Source organism: Chionomys nivalis, chromosome 6 (assembly GCF_950005125.1).
Source record: "Chionomys nivalis chromosome 6, mChiNiv1.1, whole genome shotgun sequence".
Lineage (NCBI taxonomy): Eukaryota > Metazoa > Chordata > Mammalia > Rodentia > Cricetidae > Chionomys > Chionomys nivalis.
The window spans coordinates 14,024,170-14,040,002 of record NC_080091.1 but is presented as its reverse complement, the minus strand read 5'-3'; the positions used below and the strand labels follow the sequence as shown (position 1 = coordinate 14,040,002).

At 42.6% G+C, this 15,833-nt stretch overlaps 2 protein-coding genes across 4 annotated transcripts in view; one reads left to right on the top strand and one right to left on the bottom strand.

The window, feature by feature from the left end:
• Rtn4 (reticulon 4) overlaps window positions 1-11,279 on the top strand; it is a 57,161-nt gene extending 45,882 nt beyond the window's left edge. For all 3 annotated transcript variants that reach the window (XM_057771203.1, XM_057771204.1, XM_057771205.1), the window contains 5 exons: window positions 1,055-1,193; window positions 9,382-9,451; window positions 9,877-9,923; window positions 10,076-10,134; window positions 10,370-11,279. In XM_057771203.1, the coding sequence (XP_057627186.1) occupies window positions 1,055-1,193; window positions 9,382-9,451; window positions 9,877-9,923; window positions 10,076-10,134; window positions 10,370-10,412 (358 nt within the window). In that variant the 3' untranslated portion in view covers window positions 10,413-11,279. The remainder of the gene's footprint in view (window positions 1-1,054; window positions 1,194-9,381; window positions 9,452-9,876; window positions 9,924-10,075; window positions 10,135-10,369) is intronic.
• Window positions 11,280-11,376: 97 nt separating this feature from the next.
• Window positions 11,377-15,833, bottom strand: part of Eml6 (EMAP like 6) — a 272,287-nt gene continuing 267,830 nt past the window's right edge. Inside the window, exons 40-42 of the mRNA XM_057771307.1 lie at window positions 15,324-15,477; window positions 14,749-14,849; window positions 11,377-13,058 (exon numbers count right to left, since the gene is read on the bottom strand). Coding sequence (XP_057627290.1) covers window positions 13,034-13,058; window positions 14,749-14,849; window positions 15,324-15,477 — 280 coding nt within the window. The 3' untranslated portion in view covers window positions 11,377-13,033. The remainder of the gene's footprint in view (window positions 13,059-14,748; window positions 14,850-15,323; window positions 15,478-15,833) is intronic.

The following is a 15,833-nucleotide window of genomic DNA, read 5'->3' as shown; positions in this document are numbered from 1 at the left end:
TTCATAGTACAAGCTGTCACCAGAGGTAACAAGAGAACTTTGCTTTAGGGAAATAACATGCTGACCAGGGCATTATGACTTTAAAAAATGTTTAACATGACTCATTTCCAGTTTCAAGATAGGGAACAGTGGGAAGGTTATCAAGATCAGGTGGCTCTCGGGAACCATAGAATATTATAGTGCTTGAACTGGAAGTGATTTTAAAAAACGCTTATCTAATTTATAGAGTTGAAAACCAGAGACATTTCAGTGTGCAAATAACAGATCTTTAACAAGAGGCGGCATATTTGGGGCATATTGCAAAGGTAGAGGCAGAGGCAGGGTTGTCTCAGGACACATATGCGGGGAAATAGGATTAGTTTGGGTGTTGTGCTTCAGACAGGAGTATAGTTTAGCTAAAATGTCGTCTTTGAAATAACGACCACTCCCAGATTGTTATCTTCTTAAATTTAAGCCTTCTACCCACTAATATAGCATACCTGAGGACATGAAAACAGAGTAAATGTTACGTCTTATTGGCGTTGCCGCTGTACTTTTAGCAGCTATGTTATGGTCTGGCATTTAACATTTCTGACAGTGAAATGCGTGGGATCTTTGATAGTAGAACCTAATGAGATAGCGTAATTTTCTGTGTTCAACTCGTGTTTGCATCCTCATGATAACGTCCACTTTAAATGAGGAAACAGGTTTAGGAGATTATGATTGCAAAGTTAGATGACTAAGAAAACGATAACACTTAACATTTAAACTCAGATCAGTCTGCCTTTAAAATAGGCTTCAATTTCTATTTCAGTTGACAGTATCTACCATTAAAAGTACCTGTCTTGGGAATTTGGGTTTTGTTTATTTTGTTTGAAATAGGTTTCATTCTGTAGTCCAGGTTGGTTTTGAACTAGCAGCAACCCTCCCCAGTTTTAGCCTGAGGCACCACAGTGAGCTTACTTGGATCTTTTACAGTAGCCCTTATAGTAGATTGTTGTAAAGTGTTAATGTCTGTGATTGCTTGTTGACATTGGGGGATCAATGGCTGTTATGGTCTGCTTTGTTTTCTTAGGGCGTATTTGGAATCTGAAGTTGCTGTATCAGAGGAATTGGTTCAGAAATACAGCAATTCTGCTCTTGGCCATGTGAACAGCACAATAAAAGAACTCAGGCGCCTCTTCTTAGTGGATGATTTAGTCGATTCCCTGAAGGTAAGTTTATTTTACTTTTCACTTTGATGTTTGTAGAATTTTATATCCTAAAGCTAGTAATATAAAATCCTACTTTACTCAGATCATGACGATGTAATGACATCACAGGAGTGTAAATTTAGGTTTTAAAATCAGTGTCGTTGTCTGTTTAGACTTGTATGAGAACTACATTGGCTACTTTTCTTCTTAAGGAAAAACACTTTTAGAAAGAGAAATGAAGAAGAAAATTTGAGTGTGGGTTTTATAAACCTAAAGCTCAAGAAAAGTGGGTTGGTGACTTTTTTAGATAGAAGTTCATTTAGGGCTCCATAAAAAATAGTGGATGCTTCATCCTGTCAGCACACAAAGTGAACCGGGGTAGGTCGCACAGTCTGCTTAGGCAGAAGAGAAATGCATGATGTCTTCTGTAAAGGAAGTAGATATGAAACCGCCACCACTCAGTTGCACGCTCTACAGGGAAGGGTCTTGGGTGAACTGTGTGTTCTCTGTGAGAATTTGCTTTCTTCCTGTTACTATCTACGGGCAGCACAGATTCCATTTGTCTGTTTCCACTGTGTAAGTAAGAATACTTCACTAGTCCAGGGTATTTTGTGAAATTTTTTTCTTATTTAAAAAAGAACTTGATTAAAAAAAAATAAAACCTTAAGAAGACTCAAGTGGTTATGGACCAGGAGTGTTGAATCTAATCTCACTGTGCCGGAGGCAGAGGCAGGGATTCTGTGTGGTCAAAGACTAGCCTGGTATTCCTAGAGAGTTCTAGGCCACCCAGGGCCACATGGTCTAAGTTCCTGTCTAAAACAAACAAACAAGCAAGTAAGCAAATAAATAAATAGATATTGCAGCACTCAGGTGTCTGAGGTAGGAGGATCCAGTTTTACAGACAGTATTGCCTTTCTGAAGAGAGTTTCTGTGTGTTAGCTTTCCGTGTGTGGTCCTGTTTGCCCATCCTGTTTTGTTCCCATGGAAAAACAATTTATTTTCTCCAGGAATCCAACTTCAGTGGAGTTCAGGTCCCAAAGAGGAGGTGTGGAGTTGGTGAAGGGAAGGTAGAGACTGACAGGATCTGAGGGTGGATCAGTTTATTAAAAACAGGCTGTGCCTTTTATATTCTGTAATTGCACAAGCAAGATTGAGAGCAGGCTCAGTTGATTCAGGGGATAAATCAGCCTGAGAGTTCAGCAAGTATCTAAATGCCTGTTGTTCTTTAAGGTTTAGTAACTTCCCAAGGCACCCGCTTACCCTTCTTCCTGATCAGTCTTGGCCTTGGTGGTCAGGAGGTATCAACCATAATGGTCCTCTGGGGGTGAGAAGGGAAAACATTTATTCCAAATTGCCAAGGCTGTCTCTAGGGAAAGCAAGGGGGAGCTGAGGGGCCTGTAAGCAGGGACTGAGGAGTGGAGGCCGGCATTGACCTTGACAAGTTAATAGCTGTGGGAGAGCTGGAAGTTCCTCCTCCCAGAGATAACTTTCCTCAAGCCTCTGAGGAAATGGGGCCTAGTACCAAACACCTGACCTTGCGGCAAAGGCCAGACTGGACACTACAATTTTAAGAGCAATTTTCATTTCTTAAGGGGTTTGATGCAGCACTTGTACTGTATTTATGCAATATGTGTGTGTGTGTGTGTGTGTGTGTGTGTGTGTGTGTAGCTGTTTCCTAATTACATTCCTTTGTGTCTTAGTCTTATGGGCCTGTTCCCCTCATACACTCCCGAAAGGAGTCTTGATGGCTTATTCTCTTTCCATTATACTGTACCATTCTGATTCCTCTGTACTTATTAACTGAACTCTTGCCCTTATGGCCTCAGGCCCATTGTTTCTCTGACTGTCAGGTGTAACTTCTCTGTTCTTTGTGCAGTGGGTATTTCTGTGTGCAGAGTCACCACATCACGCTTTATGGTTTCATGGTGGTGGAGAGTTTTCCCAAAGAAGTATGTATACAGTTGCCATTATGCACATTTTCATCCTTAATTAAACCTACACAAAATTCCCCAAAGGAAGAGGCATAAGAAACTCTTATAACACACAGTGAGAATCGTTAAAAATGGAAGTAAAGGTGGTAGAGAGTTATTGTGATTGCGATGTCAAAATGCTACAACTTGGTCAAGCAGCAGTGGTCACTGTGTGGAAGATTTCCTTCTGGGAATGGACTCACAGGTACTAGCTATCAGTTTTTGAGTGGAATTAAGAGTCACTCTTGCAAACACATGACAACACCCCCCTCCATTTCCACTATCTTTAAATTCCTCTTCTCCCTTTCTTCCACAGTGAGGGAAGAGTTTATTTCAGCTGTCATCAAAGAAGTGATCAAATTCCAGGGCTCTGAAGCCAGCACCTGAGATGAGCTGGCAGCATAAGTGTGCCTGGTTTACTCTTGGTAGTTGTCTTGGGAATTTCCTTTGGATGGTCTGTTCCTGGGTGGTGCCTGGGTGGTCTCAGTTTGTGGTCTTTCTTGGAACCAGGTATTGCCTCAGGGTAAACTACCGAGACTCAGGCCTCTATTGAGCTTGTCATGGCTGGGTCGTACCTTATGGACAGATATGACTACCTGGTCTTCTATAGCTTGAGCCGAGAGCCCCGGGCAGGGACTGACTTTTGGTGGCCTTTCTCAAGGGTGGGGTTTGGAATGGGAGGAGTGAGACCGGGACGTGGAATGGAGCCACTAGCTGGAGATCACGAACACCCCAGCCTTCTTGGGTGTATATGGATGGTGGTAGGGCTTCCTTTTAAACAAAGGGGCTGGCAGATCAGAGGCATTTTTGTTTCATGGGTCTCTTAGGCATAGTAATTAAAACTTAAATGTAATTGACTCTCATGTCACTTACTTTATTGTTGTTTGCTATGTGTGCACTGAGTAACTGACCCAGAAGCTTCTGAGGTTCTCGGGTAAAGATGAGGCCAGACTGCACCACCATCTCCTGCCCTTTGAAATACCAAATCCAAGAAATTGTTATTTAATAGGGACTAAGAATAGGCATTTTCAGTGGGTTCTTCTATGTATCTGTAGGCATGACTTTGTATGGTAGTGGACCTGTAGCTGTGAGTGAAAACATTGAGCTGCATTGCCTGAAGTGTAGCTGTACTGTTTGAGGATATGATTTATCTCTGTGCCAGGCCAGGGGTCCTGACTCCAAGAGTAACTGTTCCAAAAGAGCATTAAACTGTGCTGACGCATCTCCACAGTTTCCTGGCATGTTTCTTTGGCTTTCAGAAAAAGTAGAAGGAAAATGTAGAGATAGTTAAGGTCATTCAAGAAAATGGGTTAAATTGATTTTAGAAAGGATAAATAATTTACCGTGTTGTAAAAGATTTTTCAATAGTCAAAATTACCAAAGTATCTGAAATTCTCTTGTGTGCCCTTCCATTTTCCTTAAATATGTCTCGTTCCCAAAATGAAGCATCATAACTCTGCAGAGCTCTTAGTAAGGTCTGTTTAAACTTTATTCCCTTATTCTCCTGGAGGAAAGGCAGACAAGACATTGGCCTGCCTCTTCCAGGAGCATCTGTTTAACGTCATCGTGCATGGCTTCTTGCAGCCTTGCTGCTGTCAGTAGAGCGCGCGACAGTCGCTCTCCCAGCGCTCGCCACAGCTGAGGGCTGCTTTTCAGAGGTGTAACCTTGATGTGGAACTTGGATGAAGAAAAAACTTTCAGGGTGAGACAATCTGCAGTAGAATTTATAAAGATTGAGGCCACATGGCCAGAGAGGAGACTAGTAGTTAAGTGTGCTCCTCTTGGGTATGCATCTCCACAGGGTCCATCCCATTCCTCTTGGCCTCTGTGGGCACCTGCGTGCACGTGGCACACATACACGGCACACAGACAGATGTGACTTGCACATGAGTGAGTTTCCACACACAGATAAATTTTTAAATCTTGAATAGAATAGAAATATGCTCAAGAAAAAAATAAAGCATGTCAGAGAGCGTGTGATAGCTTCTCAAGGGACAGTTACATCTCTAAAGGTTGCCAACAAAACACCCCCAACCTCCTTGTGTTTTTGTACACGCACACAGCCTTCCAAGGCTCAAATATCCGCTCTTAGCCTTTGAACTGCTGTGAAGAGATGTAGTCCCCAACAGAAGTCACAGAATTTCTTCTTTAAACCAGGTGGTGTGGTGACTTTGAGCAGGTTTGTTTAGGGAGTGCTAGAAATTGAAAGTCACATCATTTTGACCCTGGCTAAGCAGTAATTTACCATCCTTGATGTCCTTTGAAAAGAAAATGAACAGTCTCAGAGATACCTGGAGTTTTCTGATAGGCAAGCCAGACCTGGGATGAAGGGCCTTTATTTCCCATGTTTTTCTTCGCATGTCTTCATGATTGCCTTAACTTTTTTCCTTACTCAATGTTAATTCTTACAGCACCTGGCTTTTTTTTTTTTTAAAAAAAAAAAACAACAACAAAACTTTTGCTTCCTTCCCTCTCATTATTTATTTATCTACCTATTTTTTTTTATTATGTACAGTGATATTCTTCCTGAATGTGTGTCTGTGTGATTGTGTTGTATCCTATGTTATGAACTATTGTGAGCTGCCATGTGGGTTCTGGGAATTGAACCCAGGTCATTTGAAATAGCAGTGCGTGGTCTTAACAACTGAGCCATTTCTCCAGCCCGGCATCTGACTCTTGATCATGTATTTTCTGGAAACTGTTTTGGGATATAACATTTAAAACTTCTGTGAAATTTGATTTCTTTGTTAGAATTAGGAAGAATACTTGAGTGGCTGCAGTATGTGGGGAGAGTTAGAAGGAGAGTGCTTGTGTTTGATCGCCTCAGGCATCACTAGCCTTGGTATGTTGTTTCCTGGCATCAAAGATATTTGCTGCCAAGTTTGTCTGAGAGTAGCCTCCAGAGAGAGGCCTTGAGGTGTGGAATCCTGAACTACTCTCCTTGTTTGTTTAGAGTCTAGTCTTAGGGAGTGACTGTAATTGATCAGGTTAGGGATTATTAGCTCTCTGCATTCTGCCATGGTTAGGGGCATCTGTCACTAAAGCAGTCCCTAAGTTGTGGAATGTTGACTCTTTCCCCGCAGCCCTGTTTATGGTGATGAATGAGAACAGCGCTGTGGCTCTACTGTAAATTCTACAGCGTACAAGTTACATGTTTGAGGAAGCTATAAAACTGTGAATGGGGAAAGATGTGCTGATAGAGTCATCCTCCAAACCCTGCTACCACAGGCTCTGCAACAGCCGCTAAAAATGGGAAGGGTTTCTAACTTGTTTGAGTTATGAGTGCCTGACATGTCTTATTTGGATATTAGAGTGTTGCTCTTCATAGAATTAATGGTGGTTGTAGGTGTTTGAAAGATCTTTTAATAAGTAGTTAGTGTGCTTATTAGAGTTTGCCACCCACAGTAAGCATTCAGACGTATTTTGTTGAGTGAGTACATAGAAAAAAAGATAGTCTTTAGATGAAGAGTTGGGGCCTTGCAATGAAAGAGGAACAGTGTGGTTTTCAGTTTGCAACAATATGGAGGCTCAACAAAGTGCAGAGGTGTAAGCCTAGGCCGAGCGAGTGTAACTGGATGCTGGAATCTGCTCTGCGCGAGGCATGGTCCTGAGCACTGCAGCCTCGTGTGTAAGCTGAAGTGTGCCTGGGCTGCTGCTGCTGCTCCTTCCTTCATCAGCTCTGCCAGCTCCGGGAGCTTGGAGGACACCGAACACATGACGAGCAGCTTCTTCCTCTGTCTCTGCAGTGGAGTCGTCCTATCTGGAGAATCCTCTGCCTATGACTCCTGCCCTCAGCTGCTGTACTAAATCGCCTCAGTGTGGTCTCTGGGTTCCCAGCAGAATGGAGGGAAGCTGGCCCTCTCATTGGGGTTCTGCTTCTGCTTTAACAAAGGGAAAACTACAAACTTCCTTTCACCCTCTCTCCCCCAGCCACTGTAGTGGTGGAGACAGTTCATGTTCTGGTGAAAGCAGTTGACAGAAACGTTTTCACAGCCTGAAATCCAAGAGTGGTGGCGTCCATTTTTAAAAGTTGGAAAATAGCAAGCCAAAAACAGTACGCGATGGAGCGCCTCTGGGGCTTACCGTGTGGTTCTGTGGAAAGTTGCCATGTCCAGCTTTAGTTAATGGGGAGCTTACTAGCTCTACTCTGTCAATACTGTTGTTACATATACATAAACAATCACAATAGGAAACGATTAAGAGCACTTGCAGAGGACGTAAGTTCAATTTCCAGCGTCCCTCGGCAGCTAACAACTGTCTATAATACAGTTACAGGGGATCCAATACCTACTCCATGGGCACCAGGTATATGTGTGAGCAAAACACTCATGCACACAAATTTTTTTAAGTTATCATAGATGGTGCTATCATGGCAGTATGTTTGTTGTCTCAAAAAATGGCACAGCAGTTGTCGGACACAGCCAAAAGCTTTGCGTTAGAGAATATAGCAATGCAGGGGATTTCTTCTTTAGGACATAAGTAGAGAGGGATTTATTACCTGCAGGAGGGAAGTGTGTGAATGTCTCAGGGCATGCTCAGTTTGTAATATTATTAAGTGTAAGCTAAAGACAGAGTTAAGGATATGTTCTTTCTTATATCCTATATTATTATTAATGTATTAATATAACAGTATGCCCTGAAGGTACCCACCTTTCTTTGTGGTTACCAAAAATGCTGATCATAAATGTTGAATACAATTTAGACTAGCTTTGTGCTTGTCTTAAAGAACTGCTTTGAGCATGTAAGTGATCTATGGTACATGTCAGTGAGCTGTTATCACAAGTTTTAGAAATGAAAGAAGATTTTACAATCTTGTCAAGTCATTCATGAGTAAAGTTTGTGTGTGTGTCTGTCTGTGTATGTGTAATAGTTCTCAAAATGAAATTATGTTTTAGAAACAGAGCCTTTGCAGACTTCTTCTTTTGCTGTTTTATTTTTTAAATATCAAATGAGCCAAATTATTAAAGTACAGTTTAGTTTATTATAATTTCTGGCCCCTGGAGGAAATAGTGAAATCTGTATTAATGTATACATCAGTTACATTAGACAGTAGTATAAAAGTTTGATGTGGGAGTCCCCTCTGTGTGTTGTGATTACCATTAAATAGATAATGGTATTTATTTAATAATGGTAGAATAAAGAAACTGCTTTGGACCTATAGCAAGGCAGAACTTAGGTAGGCAGGGAAAGCTAGGCTGAATGCTGGGAGAAAGAAGGAAGGAGAGAGAAGCCATGGAGCCGTGGAGACAGACGCTGGAAACTTTACCTGGTAAGCCACAGCCACGTGGCGATATACAGATTAATAGAAACGGGTTAAATTAATATAAGAGCTAGCCAATAAGAAGCTAGAGCTAATGGACCAAGCAGTGACTTAATTAATATAGTTTCTGTGTTATTATGGCCAGGAACCATCAAGCGGCCTCTCTCCCTTCCAACAAATTGGCGCCCCACATTGGGCGCCAGATGAAGGCAGAAGTCACAAAATAATCCCACACTAGTTCAGAATTATCTAGGACAGATCACTGTCCTAGATAACAGTCCTCTGCACAAATGGGGAACAGGAACAGAGTCTAGCTGCCAGAAGCAAGAATTGGAAGCAAGAGAGCCAGCACATGCTTTACAGCTGCATTTATAATATAAGAGACCATGCCCAAGTGGGCTGGTATCTTAAAGACTATTGGTGGAAGGAGCAGAATGTGCTCCCACAGCACCGTATCTTAAATGCTATTGGCTGACGGAGCAGAATGTGCCCCCATAGCAGTTTGAGATGTGTTTCTTCCCCCCATCCCCCAGGTTAATTGTGGTCCTCAAGCATCTTGGAACTTAGTGCCCCTTGCTCCATTGATTATCACATGCCTGCTATTTTGGCATCTGTATTACTCAGTCTGTATATTTTCTCAAGTATCTTCAGTATGTCAGTAGTTACTTTTCATGGTGCTTCCTTGTTCCTCCCATTGAAAAGCTAGGCAGCAGCTTAGAGCTGGAGGGAGGGCGGGGTGTCCCTTTCCCATGTTTTCTGGTCTTGAAGAAAACAGTTCTCTCTCATGTATTCCAACGAAAATGAATCAAATCCAAATATGGTCTAATTAGGATTCTGAATTAAGGCTGGTAGCAGCCTAAATGAATATTTGTATGACTTTACTCAGTTTTCAAGGTCAGATTGGCATTGAGATGGATAATTTGGGGGGGGGGGAAGTTTACATGAATTTTCCTTATCATGGGCTCTTGTTTGCTTACAGTTTGCAGTGTTGATGTGGGTGTTTACTTATGTTGGTGCCTTGTTCAATGGTCTGACACTGCTGATTTTAGGTAAGTCTACAAAAAGATTGACAAACACCTAGAGAAATTTTGGTAGAGACTATCCTATTGTAAGAAAAAAAAGACTAAATTTGAGGTGTGAGGTCTTTAAAAAGTAGTTGATACTGATACTGTTTTATTGAAATGTGATGTTAGTCCCTGAAGACTATTCTAGTAACAGTGACAGACCCACCTTGCCTGATGATACACTCCTGTGTTTAAATGGGTACATGTATTCTGTAGACTCGGTGTGATGTGATTGGAAGTCAGGCATAGTTTCTCAGCTGCGCTCCCGTCCTCTAACCATGCAGGAGAGTGCGAGAATTCACGCAGGCCTTAGGAGCTCTGGGTCTAGTTATCTTGATTACTGTTGGCTTCATAATTTATGTTCACTTACAGAATGAAGCTATTAAAATTTGTGTATTTGCTTTTTTCAGCTCTGATTTCACTCTTCAGTATTCCTGTTATTTATGAACGGCACCAGGTAATTTTTTTAACTGTCAGCTTCAAAATATAAACTAACTCTAATTGTATAGGACTTATTAAAAAAGCTAGTTTCCAAACTGGTTGGTATGTAGTAATGTTTGATATTCTTGGGCAGTGATAACTTTGTAATGCTTTTATTCTCTTTCTTAGGCACAGATAGATCATTATCTTGGACTTGCAAATAAGAGTGTTAAAGAGGCCATGGCCAAGTAAGTACACTGTACAACTGCTTTCCATGGGTGAGGGCAGCGTTCTGCACAGCTGAGACTTCAGCGTTGGCAGAATGCGCCTCCTAAGTGCCAGCAGTTTTGTTTTTGTTTTTTTTAAAGACATTGTTGATACATTGTTTTGTATTTTGGTAGCTTTAGGATTCTCTAAATACTATAGAACATAGAATGTTTTTAAGAAGCAAGAATGAAAATTGACATTTTTCTTTATTTGTAGAATCCAAGCAAAAATCCCTGGATTGAAGCGCAAAGCAGAATGAAAGAGCCCCAAACAGTAGGCGTTCGTCTTTAAAGGGGACACTCATTTGGTAGCGGGGTGGGAGGGTCAGGGGTGAGCCCTTGGCAGTGCAGCTTTCAGCTCTTTATTTTTAGCAGTGCACTGTTTGAGGAAAAATGGCCTGTCTTGACTTCCTGTGTTTATCATCTTAAGTATTGTAAGCTGCTATGTATGGACTTAAGTTGTAATCAGACTTGTTTTTCCTGTATGAGCACTGGTGAATAAAGTGAGCTGAGAAAGCGATGTGTTTTACTGCAGGTAGTCTTGCTGTATTTGGGAAATTGGAAGAAGGTGAAGCTGAAAAACAAAAAACTTTTCACAGTGTACTGTGTTTGGTTGATGTAAATTGATGCAGATTTTTCTGAATGAAATGTTTAGATGAGATCATACTACTAAAGCAGAAATGAAAATGCTGTTTTTATGGTATGTTCTAGGTGTATTGTGAACTTACTGTTATATTGCCAATATAAGTAAATATAGACATAATCTATATATAGTGTTTCACAAAGCTTAGATCTCTACCTTCCAGCTGCCCCACAGTCGTCGGTCATACGGTGTAGTCTCAAGCACGTAAACTAGGAAGAGAACGTACTTCTGGGAGCACTACCCCCTGTTTTCAGGGCTCCAGCATCAACGTGATTGCAGAGACTTACTGTATAGTTGATTCTGCCACAGACTCTGATTCTATGGACTGAATTTAATGCTTCCAAATGTTTGCAGTTATCAAGCATTGTTATGCAAGAAATCATAAAATGAAGACTTAGCCATTGTGGTTTAAGCTGTACTGAATTATCTGTGGAATGCATTGTGAACTGTAAAAGCAAAGTATCAATAAAGCATATAGACTTAATATATGTGTTTAGTGTCTGGTTTCATTGAGTGGACAGTGACATGCTTTTAGTTCATGAAACAGCTAAAGAACAAAGAGCAATTTACATAGTGAAATTTATTTGACCCATAACAAAAGGTGTTAAATTCTTTTATACTCGACCGAAAATAAACTCATGCACCAATATTTTAACAGAATACAGTGCAAGATTTATGAATATACACAAAATCACACCACATAAACTTTACAAATGAGATTTTCAGAAGTCTTTATAACACACTATTGCTCTTCAAATATACATGTACATGTAGCACTGATTAATCAGGTGTCCATCCACATGGTGATTTAAATGCAGGATCTGGTCAGAATGAAGGTCGGTAGTGCAAGATAGGCAGACATGGTCACCACTCAGCATCGCCAGTTACAAGAAATAGAACTAGGGCCGCATAGGGACTCTACTGAGGGCCCGACAACCTACTAGTGGGTTAATGTAAGGCATTAATAAAGTGGCATGGAAAATAGCTTAATGAGTAGTCTAATCCTTTCAGAATGCTGAAGCACTTCTGGGGTAAATGTTAATAATCTATTCTTTAACTGAAATGCTTCATTTCCCCCTTTCTCTAAGTTGACAGCTGCAGACAGCTAGGGACTCCAGGTCCAGAATTGTAGTATACAGACTGGGAGGACCGTGGCTGTGCACTCAGTGACCGCCTCTCACAGCAGCCTGCTTCCTGTGAGTGCCCTTGGCGTAACGGGGCTCCTACAACTGACTGAGGAAATTCAAGAAACTCAAGTTGGGAATTTGTTCAAGAGAGATTTTAAAATCTAGATTTGGCTTGCATTGATTATCTGAAACAAATGGAGCCAAGCCAGCCCTACCCAAGGGAATAAACCAAACACAGCCTTTTAGCAAGACAGATCAGTGCACTCACTTGGACATACTGGAGACACCCCACCCCTTATACCAAACCCCCTTACATCTTCTAGTTTTGTTTGAAGGATTTAGGTTAGGTTGGATTTGGCACTAACATAAAACCCATGCTATTTCCCACAGATTTGAGTTCTGCTCCCTTCCTTGTTACCACTTCCTCTGAGCAGGTGACTGAGGCCTTTAGAAACCCTAGACACACACAGGACAAGTGGCAGGGTCTGCTAGTCCCGTAGCCCTCCTCAGCCCGAAAGTTTTAGCACCATGTGTAGACAGGAGACACTGGGAGGGGAGGCAGCAGCCCACACAACTGGGGACTTTCAAGGCACTTAATGGATAGAAAACTGCAAATGATACTTTTAAAAATTAAGTTTTTCAACTGTTTATACATGGCTCATTTGGTTTTGAAAGCTAAATGCGGCAAACAAGCTGTCTACTATTTCTGACTTACACTGTCACGTCCAGTGAACATTCTTGAAATATATAGAAAAAGAATAGCAAAAACACCTTTGTAAAAGTCGTAATGCAAATTAAAAGCTACATATTGGTTAGGTAACTGAGGCTGTAAATTTTGTCAGTGGGCTACATCACCAGGATTTCGTTGTTAGTGTAGTTACCAGTGAGCGTAGGTTTTAGTCTCCAGCACAGAAGCAAACAGTCTTAATACTGTAGGACTTGACTTTCCTTCTTGGCATCACCGTCTTGCGAAGTCCCGATTGTGAGACAGTCCTACAACCTTGTTGGCATTCAGAGCTTGTGCGTCCCACAGCAGTTGACATGGAGAAGGCACCTCTGCACTGCCTGGAAATAGCTGGGGAGAAGCAGCATAGCGCACGAGCTTCCGCGTTTACAGACAGCGCCATACAAATACACTGAAAAGCAGACCAGACATTTTTGTGGGGCCAGATACTGAAATTTTGCCAGGTGCCAAACACAGTCTTGCCCACTGCTCAAGATCTCAAAATGTAAACCAGGTCTTGCCACCTATTGTAGTCTTCCCCCCCCTCCTAGTTATTTTGTTTTGGGGACAGGGTTTCACTATGTAGTCTGAGGATTACGGGTGTGAGCCACCATGCCTGGCTTATGGCTCTGTTTTAGAGTTCTTTGACGTGTGTCTGCTCTCACCCCTTTTGCAGAATGAAGTCGCTGGGAACTTTGGGCAACCTGACCTCACACTATCTGTCCTGTTAGTATTTAGAGGTTTTATCAGTGCCATTTAAACAAAGCCCTTTATATAAGATACACAAGCCTTACGTTTTTAGGTTACTGATAGTCTTGTTCATTTAGGTCTCCTAGTCTTAGCTTGTTCTCTTTGGCTACATTGTTTTCAGTGGGTGTTAATATTCCAGAGGAGCTGGTCTCAGTACTGTGCCAACGTTAGAAGTACCTACGGTAGCTGTTACAGTGACTCGAGATGGCTCTGCGGCCCGCATAGTGCACTGTGCTCTTTATAGGTGCCTCATCTACAACTTAGACCATTACAAACATCAACATTTATTTCTAATGTTTTAAAATAAGTTTAGTGCATGTGCAAGCATGAGTGTGGAAGCCGGGACAACTTTCAGTGGTGGACTCTCCATTTCGGTGCTGGGCTTGAACTTGGGCCATCAGGCTGGGAGCAAACACATTTATTTATTTTATCTTGCCAGCCTGCTTTTCTTTATCCTCATCCCCATATAAGGTCAATATGTCAAAATTGAGTTAGGGTAGAATGACTTGGGTTTGTCCCTCTGTGTGCCCGGAAACCCTCTTCTACCTCAGACCTGTGACTCAGGTTGGAAGGGTTTTTTGTTTTTTTTTTTTTGTTGTTGTTGTTCTGTTTTGTTGGTTTTTTTTTTTTTGGTTTTTTGAAACAGGGTTTCTCTGTAGCTTTGGAGCCTGTCCTGGAACTAGCTCTTGTAGACCAGGTTGGCCTCGAACTCACAGAGATCCGCGCCTGCCTCTGCCTCCCGAGTGCTGGGATTAAAGGTGTGTGTCACCACCGCCTGGCAAGGGTTTCTTCAAAAACAATGGCTTCCCAGCCATGTGTCATGTGGAATAACCTGCCCACTTCACCATGAGGTCAAAAGTTACCTTGGCTGTCCATCCAAACAGTTGTGCCTCTGACTAGCCCTAGCCCTGATCCCTTTCCATTCCTCCTGTCTACTCGAGACCAGCCCTTGCTCAACTGCTCCTGCACCGCTAAGGCTCCGCATTATGAACATCTTTAAACGTCTCTGGCTGTAGTGATGCTTCTAAAAGACACCAGCCCAGACTAGTGGTTCTTAGGGACACATGGTTATTCCAGGGATTGTTTCTACTGGAGTTAGCCATTCTAGATTTCTCACCGTTTTTGCTCCCCAAAGCCATATTCCGAATAGCTGTCACGTGACATGCGCTCAACCGTCCCAGGACAGCACTAGTGGGGACATGGATCTGTCCAAGTGTGTAGAGAATCCCAGTGAGAATATAGCAAGTCCTTGCTTTTCCTACTAACTCGTGGGATTTTCTTTTTACTGTCGTCCCATATCTGACCCTTGTGTCCTGGACGCTGGACTAGAGGACAATCAGTCGGGCCCCTACCTGCAGTCATCTCCTCCGGTGCTGACCACATACTTGTCGTCGTATGAGAAACGGATGTTTGTCACGTGAGCCGAGTGACCAAAATAGCGTTTATGCTTGGCCTGTGAGGGAAAAATGGAAGCAGCTGAGTGCCTTTTATTTCCAGTAACAAAGTCAAGTTACAGATCCACCCGCTGCCCTGCTCCCAGAAACCCCTGCAGCTCTGTGTGGACCAAGAGTTGAGGTGAAGAGAACCTGCTGTGGCCTGGCAGTCTCCCTTCTTCCTAGGGCTGCGGATGCTGCTCCGAGACCCAGGCTCGGGAAGGTCAGCTGTAACCACGGCACTTCCAAGCTACCCTGCCAGCCAGCCTTTTGCTGCTTTCCCTCGTGGTCATTTTGTCGTCCCCCCCCCCCCCCCCCGCCGCCATCTGTCTAGTTTTCGGGGCTGCAGCTGCAGAGGGACAGGACATTAAAACGCCAGCCCGATCTCCACAGGGCTGGATCCATGCTAACTCAGATGGCCATCTATGTGTGGATCCCTCCAACTACAGGAGCATGGCCTAGAGGCGGTTTGGGGGCTGCTTAAGAAAACTCACGAATTTCTCTGTGCATGGAAAATCGAAGAGCTTCACCAGCCCGAAATCATCTCCTGTGACAATGTTCAAGCCAGCATGGGTCACACATGCACAGTTGACGTCAGCCTTGTCTGCATTTCGTGGCCAGATTCCAATGACTTCATCTCCTAGAACACTGGTCCAAGAGGGAAAGGCGTTAGGAAGATGTGCGGAATTTCCTAGGGCCATTGTCCCCTTCTGGTGTAAGATGTAGGTAAGGATTCTACACAATTTGGTCCCTGGTGGCTGTCAGGAAACAGCCATCCCCTGCTGTGTACTTGTACTGTTCCCTTCTCAGACCCCATCCCTATATTCCAGAAAGAAAAGTTTATTCCAGCTTTGGTTTTCTTTCTTTCTTTCTTTCTTTCTTTCTTTCTTTCTTTCTTTCTTTCTTTCTTTCTTTCTTTTCTTCTTTCTCTCTCTTTTTCTTCTTTCTTTTTTGTTTTTTTCTTGCCTCTTTCATTTTTTGTGTCTGTCTCCTTCCTTCCTTTT